The sequence below is a fragment of the Oryx dammah genome, unplaced genomic scaffold (genome assembly GCF_014754425.2).
Source record: "Oryx dammah isolate SB20612 unplaced genomic scaffold, SCBI_Odam_1.1 HiC_scaffold_4, whole genome shotgun sequence".
NCBI lineage: Eukaryota > Metazoa > Chordata > Mammalia > Artiodactyla > Bovidae > Oryx > Oryx dammah.
Window position 1 is genome coordinate 49,909,409 of NW_024070188.1, and position 18,683 is coordinate 49,928,091.

Sequence of the window (18,683 nt, forward strand, 5' to 3'; positions counted from 1 at the left end):
CAGAGGATGAGAAGGCTGGATGGCATCACCGACTCAATGGACATGAGTTTGAGTAAACTCCGGGAGTTGGTGATGCACAGGGAGGCCTGGAGTGCAGCAGTCCATGGGGTCGCAAAGGGTTGGACATGACTGAGCGACTGAACTGAACTGGTTTAATCCTCTCAGACAAGCCAAGGAGTTGGGAACCATTATCCCAATTTTGATGATGAAGAAACTCAGCAGGGAGAGATCAGATAACACAGCTAACAATAAGTAGAAGACCTAGACCTTACTTCCATGATCACAGAGATTACATTTTTTCCTACTCTTCTGACTGCTTCTCTGTCTTCTCTCTTCCTCCTCATTCCATCCCCATTCACTGGTGATGATCCCCCAAACTACCCTTCTCCAGATCAAATTCTAGTCACCTCTGCTTTTCTTTGTCATTTCTTAAATTCAAATTTTCTAGTACTGAACACATTATCTTTTTTGACCAACCACTTCCCCTTCTCACATCATCCTCTGTTTCTCAGGGTAGAAACTTTGATTTTCTCTTCTCTTTCCTGAGCTGTTATATCTCCTTCCTTAAATCTCACATTTGTCCCTTCCTGTCATCCAAAACCACGATGCCTTAACCCTTAACAGCTTCTTCTCCATCTCACCCTTGTGGCTTAACTGGTAAAGAATCCACCTGCAATGTGGGAGACCTGGGTTTGATCCCTGGGTTGGGAAGATGCCCTGCAGAAGGGAAAGGGTACCCACTCCAGTATTCTGGCCTGGAGAATTCTATGGACTGTATAGTCCATGGGGTCACAAAGAGTCAGACATGACTGAGTGACTCTCACTTTCACTTTTCTCCATCTCACCAATTCCAGCATCTCTCTCCCTCAGTGGATCTTCTGTTCCAGGATCAGCCACAGTTTTTTTTTTTTTTTTTAATATCATACTACAGAAAGGCAACACATTCCTCTGTCTTTCAGAGTTCTCCAAAACCTATGCCAACTCTCCTCATCCAGCTTTATTTTCCACCAGCTTCCCCAAAGATGATTTCCTTTTTCCTCTCTGTGTTTCTTCCTTTTATTTTCCAATAACTACTTTGCCACTGAACTACCACCTTGACTATTAAAATAATCACTCAACCAATACCCTGCTTCCAGTCTGTCCTTGCTTTCATTCCTTTTTTAAAAAACTCATTCATCCAACAAGATACAGTAACAATACTAGGGATGTAAAAATGGCTAAAATACAACTTAGATCTCAAGAAATGCACAGTCTAACAGGGAGAATACAGAGGGACACATATAGACCTTTTTACTTCAAGCCCTATTATAGTAAAAGTATGTATAAACTCCTGTGAAAACCCAAGGGAAAAAAATTATCTCAAAGGTGATGGGAAAACCTTCACTGAAAAAATGAAATCTGATAAATAGATGCTCAAGCTGGATTTAGAAAAGGCAGAGGAACCAGAGATCAAATTGCCAACATCCACTGGATCATCAAAAAAGCAAGAGAGTTCCAGAAAAATATCTATTTCTGTTTTATTGACTGGAATATCTGGCAGCACTCAGAGCCTTTGACTGTGTGGATCACAACAAACCATGGAAAATTCTTAAAGAGATGGGAATACCAGACTACCTGACCTGCCTCCTGAGAAATCTGTATGCAGGTCAAGAAACAACAGTTAGAACTGGACATGGAACAACAGACTGGTTCCAAATCGGGAAAGAAGTACGTCAAGGCTGTATATTGTCACCCTGCTTATTTAACTTCTATGCAGAGTACATCATGAGAAATGCTGGACTGGATGAAGCACAAACTAGAATCAAGATTGCTGGGGGAACTATCAATAACCTCAGATATGCAGATGACACCACCCTTACGGTAGAAATTGAAGAAGAACTAAAAAGCCTCTTGATGAAAGTGAAAGAGGAGAGTGAAAAAGTCGGTTTAAAACTCAACATTCAGAAAACTAAGATCATAACAGCTGACCTCATCACTTCATAGATGGGGCAAATAGATGGCAGACTTTATTTTTTTGTGCTCCAAAATCACTGCATATGGTGACTGAAGCCATGAAATTAAAAGATGCTTGCTCCTTGGCAGAAAAGTTATGACCAACCTCAGTTCAGTTCAGTTCAGTTCAGTCACTCAGTCGTGTCCGACTCTTTGCGACCCCATGAATCGCAGCACGCCAGGCCTCCCTGTCCATCACCAACTCCCGGAGTTCACTCAAACTCATGTCCATTGAGTCAGTGATGCCATCCAGCCATCTCATCTTCTGTCATCCCCTTCTCCTCCTGCCCCCAATCCCCCCCAGCATCAGAGTCTTTTCCAATGAGTCAACTCTTCGCATGAGGTGGCCAAAGTACTGGAGTTTCAGCTTTAGCATCATTCCTTTGAAAGAAATCCCAGGGCTGATCTCATTCAGAATGGACTGGTTGGATCTCCTTGCAGTCCAAGGGACTCTCAAGAGTCTCCTCCAACACCACAGTTCAAAAGCATCAATTCTTCGGCACTCAACTTTCTTCACAGTCCAACTCTCACATCCATACATGACCACTGGAAAAACCATAGCCTTGACTAGACAGACCTTAGTCAGCAAAGTAATATCTCTGCTTTTGAATATGCTATCTAGATTGGTCATAGTTTTTCCTCCAAGGAGTAAGCGTCTTTTAATTTCATGGCTGCAGTCACCATCTGCAGTGGTTTTGGAGCCCCCCAAAATAAAGTCTAACACTGTTTCCCCATGTATTTCCCATGAAGTGATGGGACCGGATGCCATGATCTTCGTTTTCTGAATGTTGAGCTTTAATGACCAACCTAGACAGAATATTAAAAAGCAGAGACATTACTTTGCCAACAAAGGTCCGTCTAATCAAAGCTATAGTTTTTCCAGTAGTCAGATATGGATGTGAGAGTTGGACTATAAAGAAAGCTGAGTGCCCAAGAATTGATGCTTTTGAACTGTGGTGTTGGAGAAGACTCTTGAGAGTCCCTTGGACAGCAAGGAGATCCAACCAGTCCATCCTAAAGGAAATCAGTCCTGAATATTCATTGGAAGGACTGATGTTGAAGCTGAAACTCCAATACATTGGCCACCTAATGCAAAGAACTGACTCAATGGAAAAGACCCTGATGCTGGGAAAGATTGAAGGCTGGAGGACAAGGGGATGACAGAGGATGAGATGGTTGGATGGCATCACTGACTCAATGGACATGAGTTTGAGTAAACTCCAGGAGTTGGTGATGGACAGGGAGGCTTGGTGTGCTGCAGTCCATGGGGTCGCAAAGAGTTGGACACAACTGAGCAACTGAACTGAACTGATGAACAGATTTCATGGGGACAAACATTTCCTAGGGCTGTCTGTGGAGTCTATTCCAGGGGACAAAAGTATATTAAAGACTCTAATATATTCAGACCGTTTGGACTCTGCCTACTATGTATATAATGTGTACAGAGAGCATGGAGGCAGAATATGTGATTGAAAGATAAAGGGATATATTTTGAAAAGTCTCACATGTGTTAAGCAATTTTTACTTTATCCCCTGGATAATGAAAAAAATGTCTTTTTAAGTAAGGGGAGTGAGGGTTGGCAGGGAGGGAGCCAGGTGATCTGATCAGATTTATATGTTACAAAAATTATGCTGGTGAATCAGGCAATAGTTCTAAATCTAACTTATGACAACAGCAGTAAGAATAGGAAGACACGGATCTTGAAGCCAAATCAGTGGGGTGCAATGACTAGTTAAATGTAGAGGCTGTGGGAGACAGTCCAGAAGCTTTTAATCTATGCTGCTGAGTAGGTGGTGATACCTTTGACTACAGAAGGAAATACAGAGGGAGAAACAAGTTTGGTAGAGAAAATGAATTTGGGCTATGACCTGCTGAAATGGTGTTGACCAACTGACACTGGGTCCAACATGCAGTTAGAACTCTTTAGAGAGGTCCTGGGCAAAGACGAGTTGACCATGTGACCTAGCTCCCTTTATTCTGATTCTTTTATTCTTACCAGATGACTTTCTGATATTAGCTTTTCAAATCGTATTTCGTGTTTTTATTTGCTTGGCAATTCTACTTTCGGCCCTAACTTCAGAACCCCAAATTGTGGTTTATCGGCCATTCTTTTCTGTGTTTAGGCATCTTGTAAGATCAAAAGAGGGTTGATTAGAATAGGTAAAATCAAATTCCTGAATTTGTAAAGTTTAGTACTATCTTTAACCATCCACCATTTTCAGAGACAGAGCCCTCTCACCCCGACTCTCACCCCCAGGGTTTTGCCTCAACAGCCAGCCAACCTATCTTTAACATTACTTTTAAATTACAGGTATGATAAACAGCAAGGTCCTACTGTATAACAGAGGGAACTAAATTCAGTATCTTGTGATAAACCATAATGGAAAAGAATATAAAAAAGATATAAGTGAATCCCTTTGCTTAACATTGTAAATCAACTATACATCAATTAAAAATTAAACTTTAGGTGTGAAAATCATGAAAACTTAGAAGTAGATCTGTTTTTTGAAGTTTACCTCTATAATATATGTGGAAAATGGATTTTGAAGCATATCATGCTATTAATATAAGTAACATTTAACCTATATAGAAAACAAACTATACAAACCCCTTAGTAAGAGTCACCTAAGTCAAAAAAATGTATTAAATATAAATGAACCCTCAGCTGCCGAGGCAAGTTTTAACAGCCTGTCCATCTGAGAGTTTTCATTACCCATCCATGTGTATTGGGAGTATGTAAGGCAGTAACAAAACAATGGCTCTAAAATTCAGCTATCAGCAATTCACAGGGGCCTGAAACACAGCTGCCGTGAAGTCAGGCAAACAGGGCAAAGGAGTGAAGTGGTACATTGCAACCAGATGCACCTGCCCTAAGAAAGGGCAGAGCCACTACTTACGGAAGGCTGACTGAGTGCTGCCAGATATTCCAGTCTTTTCAAGGAGCCATAAGCCAGACTCCATATAAAATTTTCAGATTTTAAAAGACATCATGTGATCACAACTATGATTTAGGATTACATTTTAAGTACTATTACAAGTAGAAAAGAGAAATGAGAGGTTAAAATAATGAAGAAGTGTTCAACAAATTTGTGCTAGATAAAAGATAAACCGAAAAATAATCTGAGTGAAGGAATACTGAAGTATTAAAATCAAGACCTCAATTGGGATAAATAAATAAAAATAAAAACATTATGTGGCCCTTTGTTCTAGCTGTTCCAAATTAATGAAATCTTATACCAATTTAATTCATGTTACATTGGATAGCTAATGAAGCTGAAACTGTTAACTACATTTTAAATTTTCAATGTTCAACATTAACTGTGATTTTAGAGATAAACTTCTATCCCAGGCATAATAATCTGATATTAATGTATAAAAAGTTATCTAAATAAATTTCCATCCCAAGCATAATAATATTTATGTATAAATATCTAATCATATGTTAATATATTAATATCTAATAATTTCAGTCTCGATGCTGCCAAACATTTTGTAAGAAGTCAAAGAGGAATGGACAGAGTTTTCCTTTTCAATTTTAATAGAATGAAAAATGTATTACAGAAAACAATGTTTCCTTTTTTGTTGGAGTTTGACAGTGCATATAAATGAGAATCCAAAGACATTCATACCACCAATGAATGTACCAGCCCCCCCAAAAATCAGTGAATTTTCACGGATGCAAACATACTCTTAAATACTTGCCACTGTTCATCAGTTGTGGTATCCACATTAAAAACCCGGTCTCTAACTAGGTTTCATCAACCGCTCTAGTTAAGTTCACCTTGACTCCATAGGTGGTCTTAGTTTGGCCCCCGCGGAGACCAGCTATGTAAATCTGGGGCCGGGGCACTCGGCTGCTGCCCTCCCTCATGGACTGTGTACCAACATCCTTTGAAGGGTACACCTGGGAATAGTTTTCTCTTCTCATGTGACTATGATCAGTCTGCACCGAGTGAGTAACTTTCCGACGCAAATTGGCCTAAGTAGAAAGAGAATTACACTGGAATGAACATTCCTCTAAAGAACAAATAAAATACTCTAAGATATTAGTTAATATCTGCTTTTTACTCTAAGGTAATAGCTAATAAAAAGAAAGTTATGACCAACCTGCTGCTGCTGCTGCTAAGTCGCTTCAGTCGTATCCGACTCTGTGTGACCCCATAGACGGCAGCCCACCAGGCTCCCCCGTCCCTGGGATTCTCCAGGCAAGAACACTGGAGTGGGTTGCCATTTCCTTCTCCAATGCATGAAAGTGAAAAGTGAAAGTGAACTCGCTCAGTCGTGTCCGACTCTTAGCGACCACATGGACCGCAGCCTACCAGGCTCCTCCATCCATGGGATTTTCCAGGCAGGAGTACTGGAGTGGGTTGCCATTGCCTTCTCCAATGACCAACCTAGATAGCATATTAAAAAGCAGAGACATTACTTTGCCAACAAAAGGTCCGTCTAGTCAAGGCTATGGTTTTTCCAGTGGTCATGTATGGATGTGAGAGTTGGACTGTGAAGAAAGCTGAGTGCCGAAGAATTGATGCTTTTGAACTGTGGTGTTGGACAAGACTCTTGAGAGTCCCTTGGACTGCAAGGCGATCCAACCAGTCCATTCTAAAGGAGGTCGGTCCTGGGTGTTCATTGGAAGGACTGATGCTAAAGCTGAAACTTCAATACTTTGGCCACCTCATGCAGAGTTGACTCATTGGAAAAGCCCCTGATGCTTGAAGGGATTGGGGGCAGGAGGAGAAGGGGACGACAGAGGATGAGATAGCTGGATGGCATCACCGACTCAATGGACATGAGTTTGAGTAGACTCCGGGAGATGGTGATGGACAGGGAGGCCTGGCATGCTGCAATTCATGGGGTCTCAAAGAGTCGGACACGACTGAGCGACTGCATTGAACTGAACTGAATAGCTAATATCTGCCTTTTCTTTTCCCTCGTCTCCATCCACAAAGAAATTAGTCCTACAACACAGCATGTTTCTACAAAACGTTAAAATATTAGACAATTTAGAGCATATTAGAAAATAAATACCTTTGCTGAGAAGTATGAAAATAGATAAATGAAAATGGACATAAAAACCTAAAGAGAAAATGTACAGATTCAAATGTACAGTGAGCTCAATTCATTATTATACTTTGAAAGTCATACCACTTGGATTTTTTTTCTCCATCATTCTTGGTTTATTTGTTTAAAAGACAAAAATTTTAAGATTTCCACTGTCTTACTTAAATGGGTTTCACCCAGCACTTAATTTGAAATGCTCAGATGTTTCCAGATAATATTTTATATTATTCTACATTTTGCTTGCTCCTTTTACAGATTACTAGTAAACATGAGGTTAAACAGATTACTCCAGCTGGGAAGCAAGGAAGAGTTTATATAAAGGAGAATAAGGGTTTTACTGAAGCTGTGGTGAAGCCCCAGGAAAAAACTCAGAAGGGATTAGAACATGTGAGTTAAGAAAGAGAGAACTAGAATTAGGGGAAACATTTCAGAGTTTGAGAAACTGCAGATGATGAAGAACTACTTCTGCCCACAACTTATTGTCTACATTAGTAGGGCTTTACTATTCCTATGTCTTCATTAGCATAATTTTATTATTCTCAAAGTCTCTTGCCAAAGCAAATCACTTGACTTCATTATAGAGCATCTTGAAAGATGCATCAACTCTTCAGTTGTAAGCATTAACACAGAGAAGAAACCCTAGGACTCTTTGTATCAGTTGCCTTCAGATTCACCTTGCTTATTTCCATCAGTCCTGGACTGCTTGTTCATAATTTTACCCAACCCAATTCAAGCCCCCAACCCATCCCCCAATTGATCCCAGGCATTGGAACACCTACCTTCAACTAAACTTTGAAGTCTCAATAAATCCTGACCTTACTCTTCCCCACTCCGAGACACTGCAAAGCTCTGCTGACGGAGTGGTTTCCCTCATCACTGTAAGCGATATACTCAGTTTTGTCTTATTAACAAGTTGTACTGGGTAATATATGGAGAGCTGGCATTCAACATGCTGCAAATCTAGGGGTAATTTGGTCTAAGGTGGGGATCAGAATGAAGATGAAGAATGAGAAGAGAGAGTCCAGTTAGTACAAAGTTCTGCCCCACTGAACAGTCCATTCTCTTTTTAAAATTTCCAGCCCAGATCTAACATTTACTTTTCACAGTCTGTCTAACCATCACTCCTCTCTTCTCCATTGCCTATCTGTATCTCAAGGTCAACTTAATAAGTCACCTATGTCAATGGGATAGAATTTTTATTTCACTTCTGTTAAACCACTTAACAGAAATGTATCAATGTCACCTGCTAGACTATTAGTTCCTGAAGAACAAAGCAGCAGGGTATGTAAGCTACCCAGTACACATCTGATGACTTCGTGCCAGTCTAGCAGATAATAGAAAAGAATACAGGGAATGGGAGCTTCAAGAACTACAAAAGAGTAACTGGTGAGAATGCTAATGGGATGATGATTGGAAGATACACCAGGAAGCTGAAGCTTTCTCATCTCAAGAAATCAGGGGCTGAAAAGTTGCCACCAGAGAGGATAACAAGGGAATTGATATGGTTAGTGACAAGAGAGACTGAATATACAAACAGACATAGGCTGCACCCTAACCCTAACCCCTGGAGAAGGAAATGGCAACCCACTCCAGTATTCTTGCCTGGAGAATCCCATGGACGGAGGAGCTTGGTGGGCTACAGTCCACGGGTCGCAAAGAATCAGACACAACTGAGCGACTTCACTTTCACTTTATATGACATAGTACTCTAACCTACAACCTCTGCAGCAACCAGTCTCAGAAGATAAACCACAACCTCAATAGCTGTAGCAATCAGCTCAGAACAGCCCTATTTTTTTTTGGGGGGGGGGCTGCCTCCCCTTCCAACTCTGAACCAATCAGAGAAAGCCTAATGCTCACTAAGCCAATCACATAAGATGCCCTGCTGCTAGTTAGCCCACTTCTAGTTAGCCTGCCTCTTGTTTTCTGTCCCTTGGACTGTAAGAAGATCAAACCAGTCAATCCTAAAGGAAATCAGTCCTGAATATTCACTGGAAGGACAGATGCTGAAGCTGAAACTCGAGGTCTTTGGCCACGTGATGCAAAGAACTGACTCACTGGAAAAAACCCTGATGCTGGGAAAGATTGAAGGCAGGAAGAGAAGGGGACGACAGAGGATGAGATGGTTGGATGGCATCACTGACTTGATGGACATGAGTTGAGCAAGCTCTGGGAGTTGATGATGGACAGGGAAGCCTGGTGTGCTGCAGTCCATGGGATTGCAAAGCGTCAGACATGATTGAGGGACTGAACTGAACTGAGTTTCCTGTCAACTTCCTCCAAAGGAATACCCAAGCCTCCCCCTTTTTCACTATAAAACTTTTTCACTCCTCTCCCCAACTCTGAGTCCCTGCCCAACGCAAGTGATGGTGACTGACTCCTGGATACAGCAATCTTTAAATAAATAGCCTCTGTTCTCACATGAGTAGTCTTCATTTATTTCCATACCTTATTTCAGTTAAAGAGATGGATAAAATATACTGAGAAAACGCTACAGATAAAAGAGAGTCTGTTCCTTCACACTGTATTTGCTGTATAAAATGACAAGATGCTATAAAAAGGATGAGTGGAGGGAATTCCACTGAATCAGATAAGGATGAAAGTTTTAAACACAGACTTCAAGAGTAGGTGCATGCCTGAGTGCTAAGTCACTTCAGTCATGTCCAACTCTTTGCAACCCCATGGACTATAGCTCTCCAGGATCCTCTGTCCAAGGGATTCTTCAGGCAAGAATACTGAAGTGGGTTACCATGCCCTCCTCCAGGGGATCTTTCCGACCCAGGGACTGAACTTGCATCTCTTATGTCTCCTGCATTGGCAGGCGGGTTCTTTAGCACTAGCGTCACCCGGGAAGCCCTCAAGAGCAGGTACCTGCTGTGATCAAGATGACTAAGAATGAGAAGGACAGGCGTGTCAAGTGTCTGGAAAGAACAAGTTGACAGTAAGAGGAGAATGTATCTGTGATATAATAGAGGTAGCATTCTGCTTCTCAAGAAAGTCCAAAAAGGAGAAGAGCATGCTTTAAATGATTAGAAGAAGCTGGAGGGCTTTAAATACTAGCACCCCATAGGTTGGCACGATAGATTAAAACCATTATATAGATCAATAGAAAGACAGAAGGATAGCAACTATTACTGTTATAGTTACAGATAAAATTTGAGAGCAGCTTCAGGCTTTTATATTTCTACATATGCTTAATACTAGAAGCTAATGTTGTAAAGCTAGAAAATTATAAATTATGCTAATTATTTTTATTTTAGCAAAAAAACTGTACAACTCACTAATTCATGTAAATAATTTAGCATACCAACTCTATGAATAACAGATTAAAATTCTTCAAAATTCTCCAACTATAAATAATTTAGAAGATAATATTGTTACAAACCAATTTTATAGCTTTTCTTCTTAATTCCCATTCATTCCACTCATACGATCTCACAATTGTTGGTGGCAACAAGTGCGTATCCGTCTGAGTGCCAGTTTCACATTTTGTAATTGGTTTTATATAACGTTTGTCAACCTCTTTCATCTAAAGAAGTAGAGTTTTATAATTAATATTTCTACAAAAATAAACATTATTTTACAGATAACTAAAATATTTAGCTAAAATTAACAAAACATTAGGAAAAGAAGAATATGAAACTTACTTGTAAATATCAGCAAAGAAAAAAAAAAGAACACCTCATAATTAAAGTAAGCCAAATGTAATTAATTTCCTGGGCATTGTGGATTTGTGCCCAATTTTATTTTGTACCTCCTTAATGTAGGAGGTATATTTGGAAAGGAGAAAACATAACATCACTCACTCCCAAATCAAATGCCCCTCTCCAATTTTCACAACTGAAGCAGACATGAATACCTTATTGGAAATGGATTGAAGCTTAGAATAGCTATTAAGTATTGGGTATAAATCATGTTTAAGGTATCAGAACACCTTTAGAATATATCTTAAACAATGTATACATAGCAGATTATTACCATTTTAAATAGATTCATTTTTCTGCCAAAGCACCCAGAAGCTCACTACAGTATTAAAATATTGAGTATTCAATAATTCCAGGCTAAACAAGTTATGATTATGCTGGAAATGAGGCTGCTGGAGCAGGTGGAGAGGCTTAAGAAACTCTAGTCCTAGAGAAGAGGAGGGCAAATTAATTAACTTCTTTCTCCAAATCAAGAAACAGATGATTTACTAAATGCTTACTATTTAGCATAAGATATAATTTCTGCCTTCAAAATGACCTTATGATATAATTAGGTAGATTAAAAGATGCTGAAAGATAACAATATTATATCAATACAAGTAAATGGCAAGTAAAAATTATGAATACAGTATTGAAATACATAGAGGGAATACCCACTTCTAAGGGTAGTGAAAGTTAGTGAAGGATTAAATACACAGAAAGGGAAAACCAGGAATATAGGGGGAAATTGTCCGTTAATAGAAAAGATATCCACACTCGGCATACCTTTCTGATTATCTGAGTCTAGTCTTTCCCTGTCTTCCTGCTACCTTAAGAGGACAGCTGCAGTGTCATATCAACAGACTGGCAGAGGGGTGTCAGAACAAGAGTGCCAACAGTACATCCCTTTCAACCATGTCCTTCCCCAAGCGTTCAGACCACCCTCTGTGCTCACAGTCATCAGCCCCATCTTCCTCTATCAGTTACTGCTGGGGTCCTTGCCAACCCAGTTAGTCCAGCCCAAACCTACCTGCTTGATCATTAGAATGTTGATACATATTTAAAAATTCATAAATTATGTATTGCAGGGTTTTACTTTAGTGAGTTTAAAAGGGTTAAATTAAGCCAGAGAGGACGACAGAGCAATTAAAAGTTGGAACAGTGAAAATGAGGCAAGAAGAAAACAAGGATCTACAACAGCAGAATGGGAACTCCGGCAGGCAGGGATTGTTACCTGCTTTGTTCACTGTGCCAAGAATCATGCCTGGCACCTGGCAAGCAGTTCAGGAAATGTCTGTTGAATGAATTAGGGGATAGGCACCAATTCACACAGAAACACACCTTCAGATTCATTCTGCAGCCTTTCAGACTACTGCCATTTAAACTTGTTAAATGATTTCACACCTCTGAGCATGAGTTATCACCTGTATTACCTGTACTGAGCTCCTTCAGTTTTAGACAAGGAAATACTGCAGTTTCAATGATTTATCTCAATTGGCACCCCACTCCAGTACTCTTGCCTGGCAAATCCCATGGAAAGAGGAGCCTGGTAGGCTGCAGTCCATGGGGTCGCTAAGAGTCAGACTCGACTGAACAACTTCACTTTCACTTTTCACTTTCATGCATTGGAGAAGGAAATGGCAACCCACTCCAGTGTTCTTGCCTGGAGAATCCCAGGGATGGGGGAGCCTAGTGGGCTGCTGTCTATGGGGTCGCATAGAGTCGGACATGACTAAAGCGACCTAGCAGCAGCAGCAGCAGCAGTCCTTTCCAGATTTTTTCCAGTATAATTCATCAGTTTGACTCCTTATCTTGTTTTCATTTATTCTTTGTGGATTTCCTTAGTTTCCATCTTTGGATGTGAATGCCTTTCAGATAACCTGCAAAGGCCCTCATCTGACCATGTCTCCTGCCTGGACTTGGGGAGCATTCTACAACAAAATGTAACCTTTTTATCAACTACATTTCTAAATGTCATAAATTCTTAAAACGCCAACCCTGCTTACCTGAGAATACTGAATAAAGGTTTCAAACTGTTGATGAAGTTCCAGTAGCTGAATCAATTCTGCATTTTTTTTGGCTTTTTCTCTAATTATATCAATGTAATTTTCAGGATTTTCTGCAAATGAATATGCAGCATCTCTGGTATTGAAAGTATAATACTTATCTTTATATTTCAAAATTCCAATTGATGGATTTCCTGAAAATTAAGAAAAGGAACTAAATTAGATGGGAAATACTCAGTGATTCTATGTTTATAATACACTCATAGAAACCCTTCCCTCATATTCCATTTTTAACACATCACATGTCTTTATTTAGCTAAAATGTTACAACTAGCAGTTTTAAGTTTCACATTTTGTTAAATTATATTTATGTAAAATTCAAAAGAAATTTATTTTATATTTTTAATTTTGGAGGGAGGGGCCACACCATGCCACATATAGGATCTTCGTTCCCTGACTAGGGATTGAAACTATGCCTCCTGCATTGGAAACATGGAGTCTTAACCACTGGACTGCTAGGGACGTACCGTATTGTTAAGCTTTAAATTATGATTTTCTCTAAATATAGTTCACTATCCAGATATAAGTTTCTTAAAAATATTCTATGGAAAGCCACTTAGTCATCTAGTATGTTTTTCAAATCTCCTTAAACCAAACCATCTACTAGAAGCATTGTTTGAAAAATAATTTGGTAAGAACTACAAAAATGAGACATTTTCCCCAAAATGTACATTTGCATGTTAGGAAGTATTTCCCACTACGAAAAGATACTACATAAAATATGGGTTATAAGTATCTACAGTTTGTGGGAACTATGTAGGAAACAGTAACACTCTTAATTATTCATTCTTTCACTTATTCAACAAATATTTACCGACCCTGTTCTTGGCACTGAGAATACAGTGAAAACAAATCAATAAATATAGCATAGGCCAGAGAGTGATCAGTGCTACAGAAAACAAATAAGTAAACAAACAGGTTAAAGTAAAGCAGGTCAAAGGAAGGAGGGTGGGATTGATATTTTAAAGTGGGTGAACAGAGAAGGCTGAATAAGATGAGGGAGCAAGGTATGTAGCTATGTGGGGGTAGGGGGGAGAGTGGTCCAAGTAGAGGGAATAGTCAGTGCAAAAGCTCTGAGGTGAAAAATGGGCTTGGAATGTTTGGGAATAGCAAGAAGGCCAGTGGGGCTGGAGCAGTGTGCAAGGGACGAAGGGGCAGACCATAAAGTCAAGGATGTCATCTGAAAGGACTCTATCAGGTAAGCCCCAGCATCACCTGGGGACTCAAGCCCTGTGATCTGCAGTCATGAGGAAGGAGGGACTCCTAGAGCATTCCTCCCAGCAGCGTAGGTGGCTACTGCCCAGAAAACAATGTAGAAATAAAGCCCACATTGAATAAGCAGAAATAAAGCCTCCAGACTAGCTGATTCAGAAAAGATGCTAAAACCCACCACTCCACAAGTCTGTCTACTTTTCTCATTCCCCCCCTTTCTTAGAATCATAGCTGATGGGAGCTGGAAGGGAACAAAGAGATTTCCTAATTGGTCCTTCTCCTTTTCCGGACCTGGAAACTGAGGTCCAAAGCACAAGACTTGCTCAAAGTTACCCTGTTTACTAACAGACAATGGGGACTAGAAACAAGGCTCTCCAAGTGCTGCTGCTGCTGCTGCTAAGTCGCTTCAGTCGTGTCCGACTCTGTGCGACCCCATAGACAGCAGCCCACCAGGCTCCCCCATCCCTGGGATTCTCCAGGCAACAACACTGGAGTGGGTTGCCATTTCCTTCTCCAATGCATGAAAGTGAAAAGTGAAAGTGAAGTCGCTCAGTCGTGTCTTACTCTTTGCAACCCCATGGACTGCAGCCTACCAGGCTCCTCCATCCATAGCTTTTCCAGCCACGTGGTGGTACTGCTCTCTTCAGTCCACATCCATGTTTCTCTCTGTTGTCTATCTCATGACTCCCTTCCTTTTGTATTTGTGAACAGAGAGAGAGAGAGAAATTGGAGAGGGGGAGGAAAGGGAAGGAAAAAACAGAACAGAGAAGAAAGAAACCACCTCCATTCCATTGCTTTTTACTTCCTCATGGCTCTTGTTTGGTTTCTCTCCACGATCAGTGACCCTCATGGGACCTCAGAATACTATTCTCTCAGTTCCCCAAGGTAAACCTTTTACTACCCCCATAATAAAAAAATCTACTACCATAAAAAAATGAGTCAATGTGTATGTTCTCTACCCTGCATATATACAATCCCAATAATTCTTTGTAATGATTCTATTTCTAATTCACATGGTACTTTTTGAATAATAATTTATTTTCCTCTCAATTTCTGATTTACTTTGTTTTGAAGAAGCTCCAGTAATATATATATATACCTCATAGGGGAATTTGACTTGATAAAATACTGGTCATTTCTTTAGTGGGATCTGACTTATACAGAAATACTGATCTATGTTAATGGAATAGAGCCATAAAGTGACAAAAAATATTTTTTAATAAATATATCAGTCACACTAGTGCTGCTCTTTCAAGTAATCACTTTGGAAAATGACATATTTTAGAAATGCCATATAATGTTTCTGGAATCCTTCACTGAAATATGAGTCATCCCCCTCTTATGACATTGCAGCACTTATATTTCATTATATACATTCCATCACTTATCACTTGTATTGTAATTTATTTATATCAGTTTATCAGGTTATGCTGCAAGCAGTTCAAAGATAAATACTTCATTTGGATCACATTTGTAGCTCCTTTCCTACTTCAACATTAGATTCCATAAAGTTTTACAAAGTGAATGAGTGACAATAAGTACACTTCATTTAAATAACAAAAATTGGAGAAGGGAGAACAGTATTATTTCCAATGACGTACCTGGAAGGAGAAGACCATCTGTTGTAGCAAAAGTGTAAGCACAAAATCCCCGATACTGAATCAATAATTTATCAAAATTGGCTGTTGTTTCTGGGAAAAGCCACTCCAGTTTTTTGAAATCTGCCACATTTACTCTATCCTCTAAAATGAAAGAGGAGTACAAGAGAAACCTTATTCATTGGGTAAATGAGCAGAAGAGACTGGCTGCTATGTGACTAAAACAGAAGTAAATTAACTTCATTCAAGACAGCGTAGCTCTTAGGAACATAATATGCGAGGTGACAAAATACTTTGAATATGATGCTTATATACTAGGACTGTCCCTTCTTGAAATGGTTGAGAATGAGCAGAAAGAGTCACAAAAACATCTTTCAGTAACTTTCAGTAATTTTGATACAAGGAGTGTAATTTTTGTTCTTCACACTTATAAAAAGTCTTCTTCATGTTGCTACTTTTTTTTTACACAAATAAAAATGAGCATTTACAAAGCACTGATGCCTGAGCTTCTTTGCTTTTGCGATGCTTCCTATACTTCTGTTTCTGTCTCTGTATCCAAACAGTAGACACTATAAATGACCCTGTGGCTAAAGCTGGAAGTAAATGCATACTTTAGAAAAAAAACAAACCTTCTTCCCTCTTCTTTCCTGATGTGCCTGAAAGCTTCAAACAGTGATGAGATGTGGCAAGTATAAATTAAATTTTTTCAGAACACTGGGTCTCCCAATTCACTGGAGCAGTGACTTGATAAATTGTGTTCTAGTGCATAAACAATTCTGATTTATAGTAGGAGATGACACATCTTGCCAATATGGTTGAATTTAATATCTACTGCTGAAATGGCTTTAACTTTTCAATTTCATTTAGTATTTGCATAGATATGCTGTTTTAGCAAAATGACATGAGTAGGAAAAACTAACTGGGAGGATGTTTTAAAGTCTTTCTGATTTAATGTTCAGGTTTTATGTATTCTAGCAGTTTAAGAGGGAGTGTTACCACTATATTTTATTTTTCACTTTCAAAAAAGTAGAATTTGAAAAGGAAATTTAAAGTATTTAAACTATTTAATTTCATTTTCTTAAAAAACTTTCCATTTTAGACAACAATTCAATTCCCAAACTCTATTTTGACATTTCTTATGAATTTTGAGTTGTATTTAACTCAAATTATAGAAGGGGCTACAAACATAAAAAGAAGTTTATTGGTAAAGACAGCCTTTATATAAGAATCAGTGCATCTCTTAAAGGGTCTAAAATAAGCTCAATTTTACAGGAGTAACATTTATTGATTCATAAATTTCCACTTGAATCTGGGGTAGATATATGACAAACAGCACCCTGAAAAAGTGGAGCTTTGTTTGCACAGATAGAGCAAGGATTAACATCCTTTTCTACTACAAACCAATTAACAAAATCACTAAGATTACAACTGAAACCCATAAGCACATGAAATCACTCTTAACCAAAACACTAATAATAACATCAGGAATGATTATTGTTGTTCAGTCACTAAGTCATGTCTGACTCTCTGTGACCCCATGGACTGCAGCATGCCAGGCTTCCATGTCCTTCACTATCTTCTGGAGTTTGCTCAAATTTATGCACATTGAGTTGGTGATGAAATCTAACCATCTCATCCTCTACTCCCCACTTCTCCTTTTGCCTTCACTCTTTCTCAGCATCAGGGTCTTTTCCAATGGGTCAGCTCTTTGCATCAGGTGACCAAAGTATTGGAGCTTCAGCTTCAGCATCAGTCCTTCCAGTGAATATTCAGGACTGATTTCCTTTAGGATGGACTGGTTGAATCTCCTTGCAGTCCAAGGGACTCTCAAGAGTCTTCTCCAACACCACAGTTCGAACGCATTAATTCTTGAGCATCAGCCTTCTTTATGGTCCAGTGGTTACCGCTGGATAGCAGACTCTTCAGTTTATATATTTACAGTTTTCTACATTTTCTATAATGAATATTAGTAGTCTTATAATCAAGAAAGATATTCAAAACTTTATCAGAAAGGTAAAAGATGAAAATTTTAAAACAAAAGAGTGACTTTATTCTAGAGGTAATTTTAACAGGAAGAGGAAATAATAGATGATTTCTATTACCTATGTGCTCTTTTATTCTACACACGTCAGTTTTCACAGTCACTCCATCAAGAAGAACTTGCATCACTTTCTCAGGAAAGAACAAGTCATGAGCCCCCAGGAATGGCTCAAGATGAGTAGTTAAATTACTAAGGATGCTAATCAAGACAGTTTCATCTTGAAAGCTAGTCCACAGGTTGGAAAGGGCAATGAAGATCGGCTGCACAAGAGACAAAAATGTTCAAAATGTCACTGTTTAATAAAATTATAAATCACTCTTAAAAATTAGTACAAATTTATGTTGTGATAAAGAGATTAATTCTCTCGTAAGGCAACTGAAAGTCTCATGAAGTTAGACAATAGAATCAGTAGAAATCGGATTCACAAACTACAAGAAAATAAGCTTGTATTTCAAAGTATATTATTTTGGTATAATTGTTAGAAAGTTAGTTTATTCAAAGGAACCAAAGACATATGATCATGTAAGAAACATTCACGGATACCTCACTTCAAAATGTCTAGAGGAAAAAATCTTTTTCAAAAAAAATAGCTAAATATGACTCATTTAGATTTATCTGACTCAATTATGATTCAAAAGAACTTGGAAAGTCAGGGATACATCTTGGGGCATTTTCTTGTAAGCTATAAGTTAGAGATTTTGTGTTAGTGAGATAAAATATTTCTTTTTCATATTCATATAACAAAAAATTAATCAGGCCCTACTTATAAGTGAAATAACTTAGGCTTTTGTTCCTTGGTTTTTAAAATCAAATATTGGGAATGATTACAGAAAATTATCAGAAACTCAAAATGCTCCATGAAATATTATAAATGCATTTTGTATGTCTTTGGGGCTCCCTGTGCTTAATTGCTCACTCATGTCTGACTCTTTGTGACCCCATGGACTGTAGCCCTCCAGGCTCCTCTGTCCATAGGGATTCTTTAGGCAAGAACACTGGAGTGGGTTACCATGGCCTCCTTCAGGGGAT

General features: G+C 39.0%; 1 protein-coding gene across 3 annotated transcripts in view; it reads right to left on the bottom strand.

The window, feature by feature from the left end:
• Positions 1-5,509: 5,509 nt before the first annotated feature.
• CFAP206 (cilia and flagella associated protein 206) overlaps positions 5,510-18,683 on the bottom strand; it is a 38,826-nt gene continuing 25,652 nt past the window's right edge. The window contains exons 9-13 of one of the 3 annotated variants that reach the window (XM_040238828.1): positions 17,716-17,914; positions 15,617-15,757; positions 12,744-12,937; positions 10,440-10,583; positions 5,510-5,972 (exon numbers count right to left, since the gene is read on the bottom strand). In XM_040238828.1, coding sequence (XP_040094762.1) covers positions 5,742-5,972; positions 10,440-10,583; positions 12,744-12,937; positions 15,617-15,757; positions 17,716-17,914 — 909 coding nt within the window. In that variant the 3' untranslated portion in view covers positions 5,510-5,741. The remainder of the gene's footprint in view (positions 5,973-10,439; positions 10,584-12,743; positions 12,938-15,616; positions 15,758-17,715; positions 17,915-18,683) is intronic. The other 2 variants (XM_040238829.1, XM_040238830.1) reach the window with 2 other exon arrangements.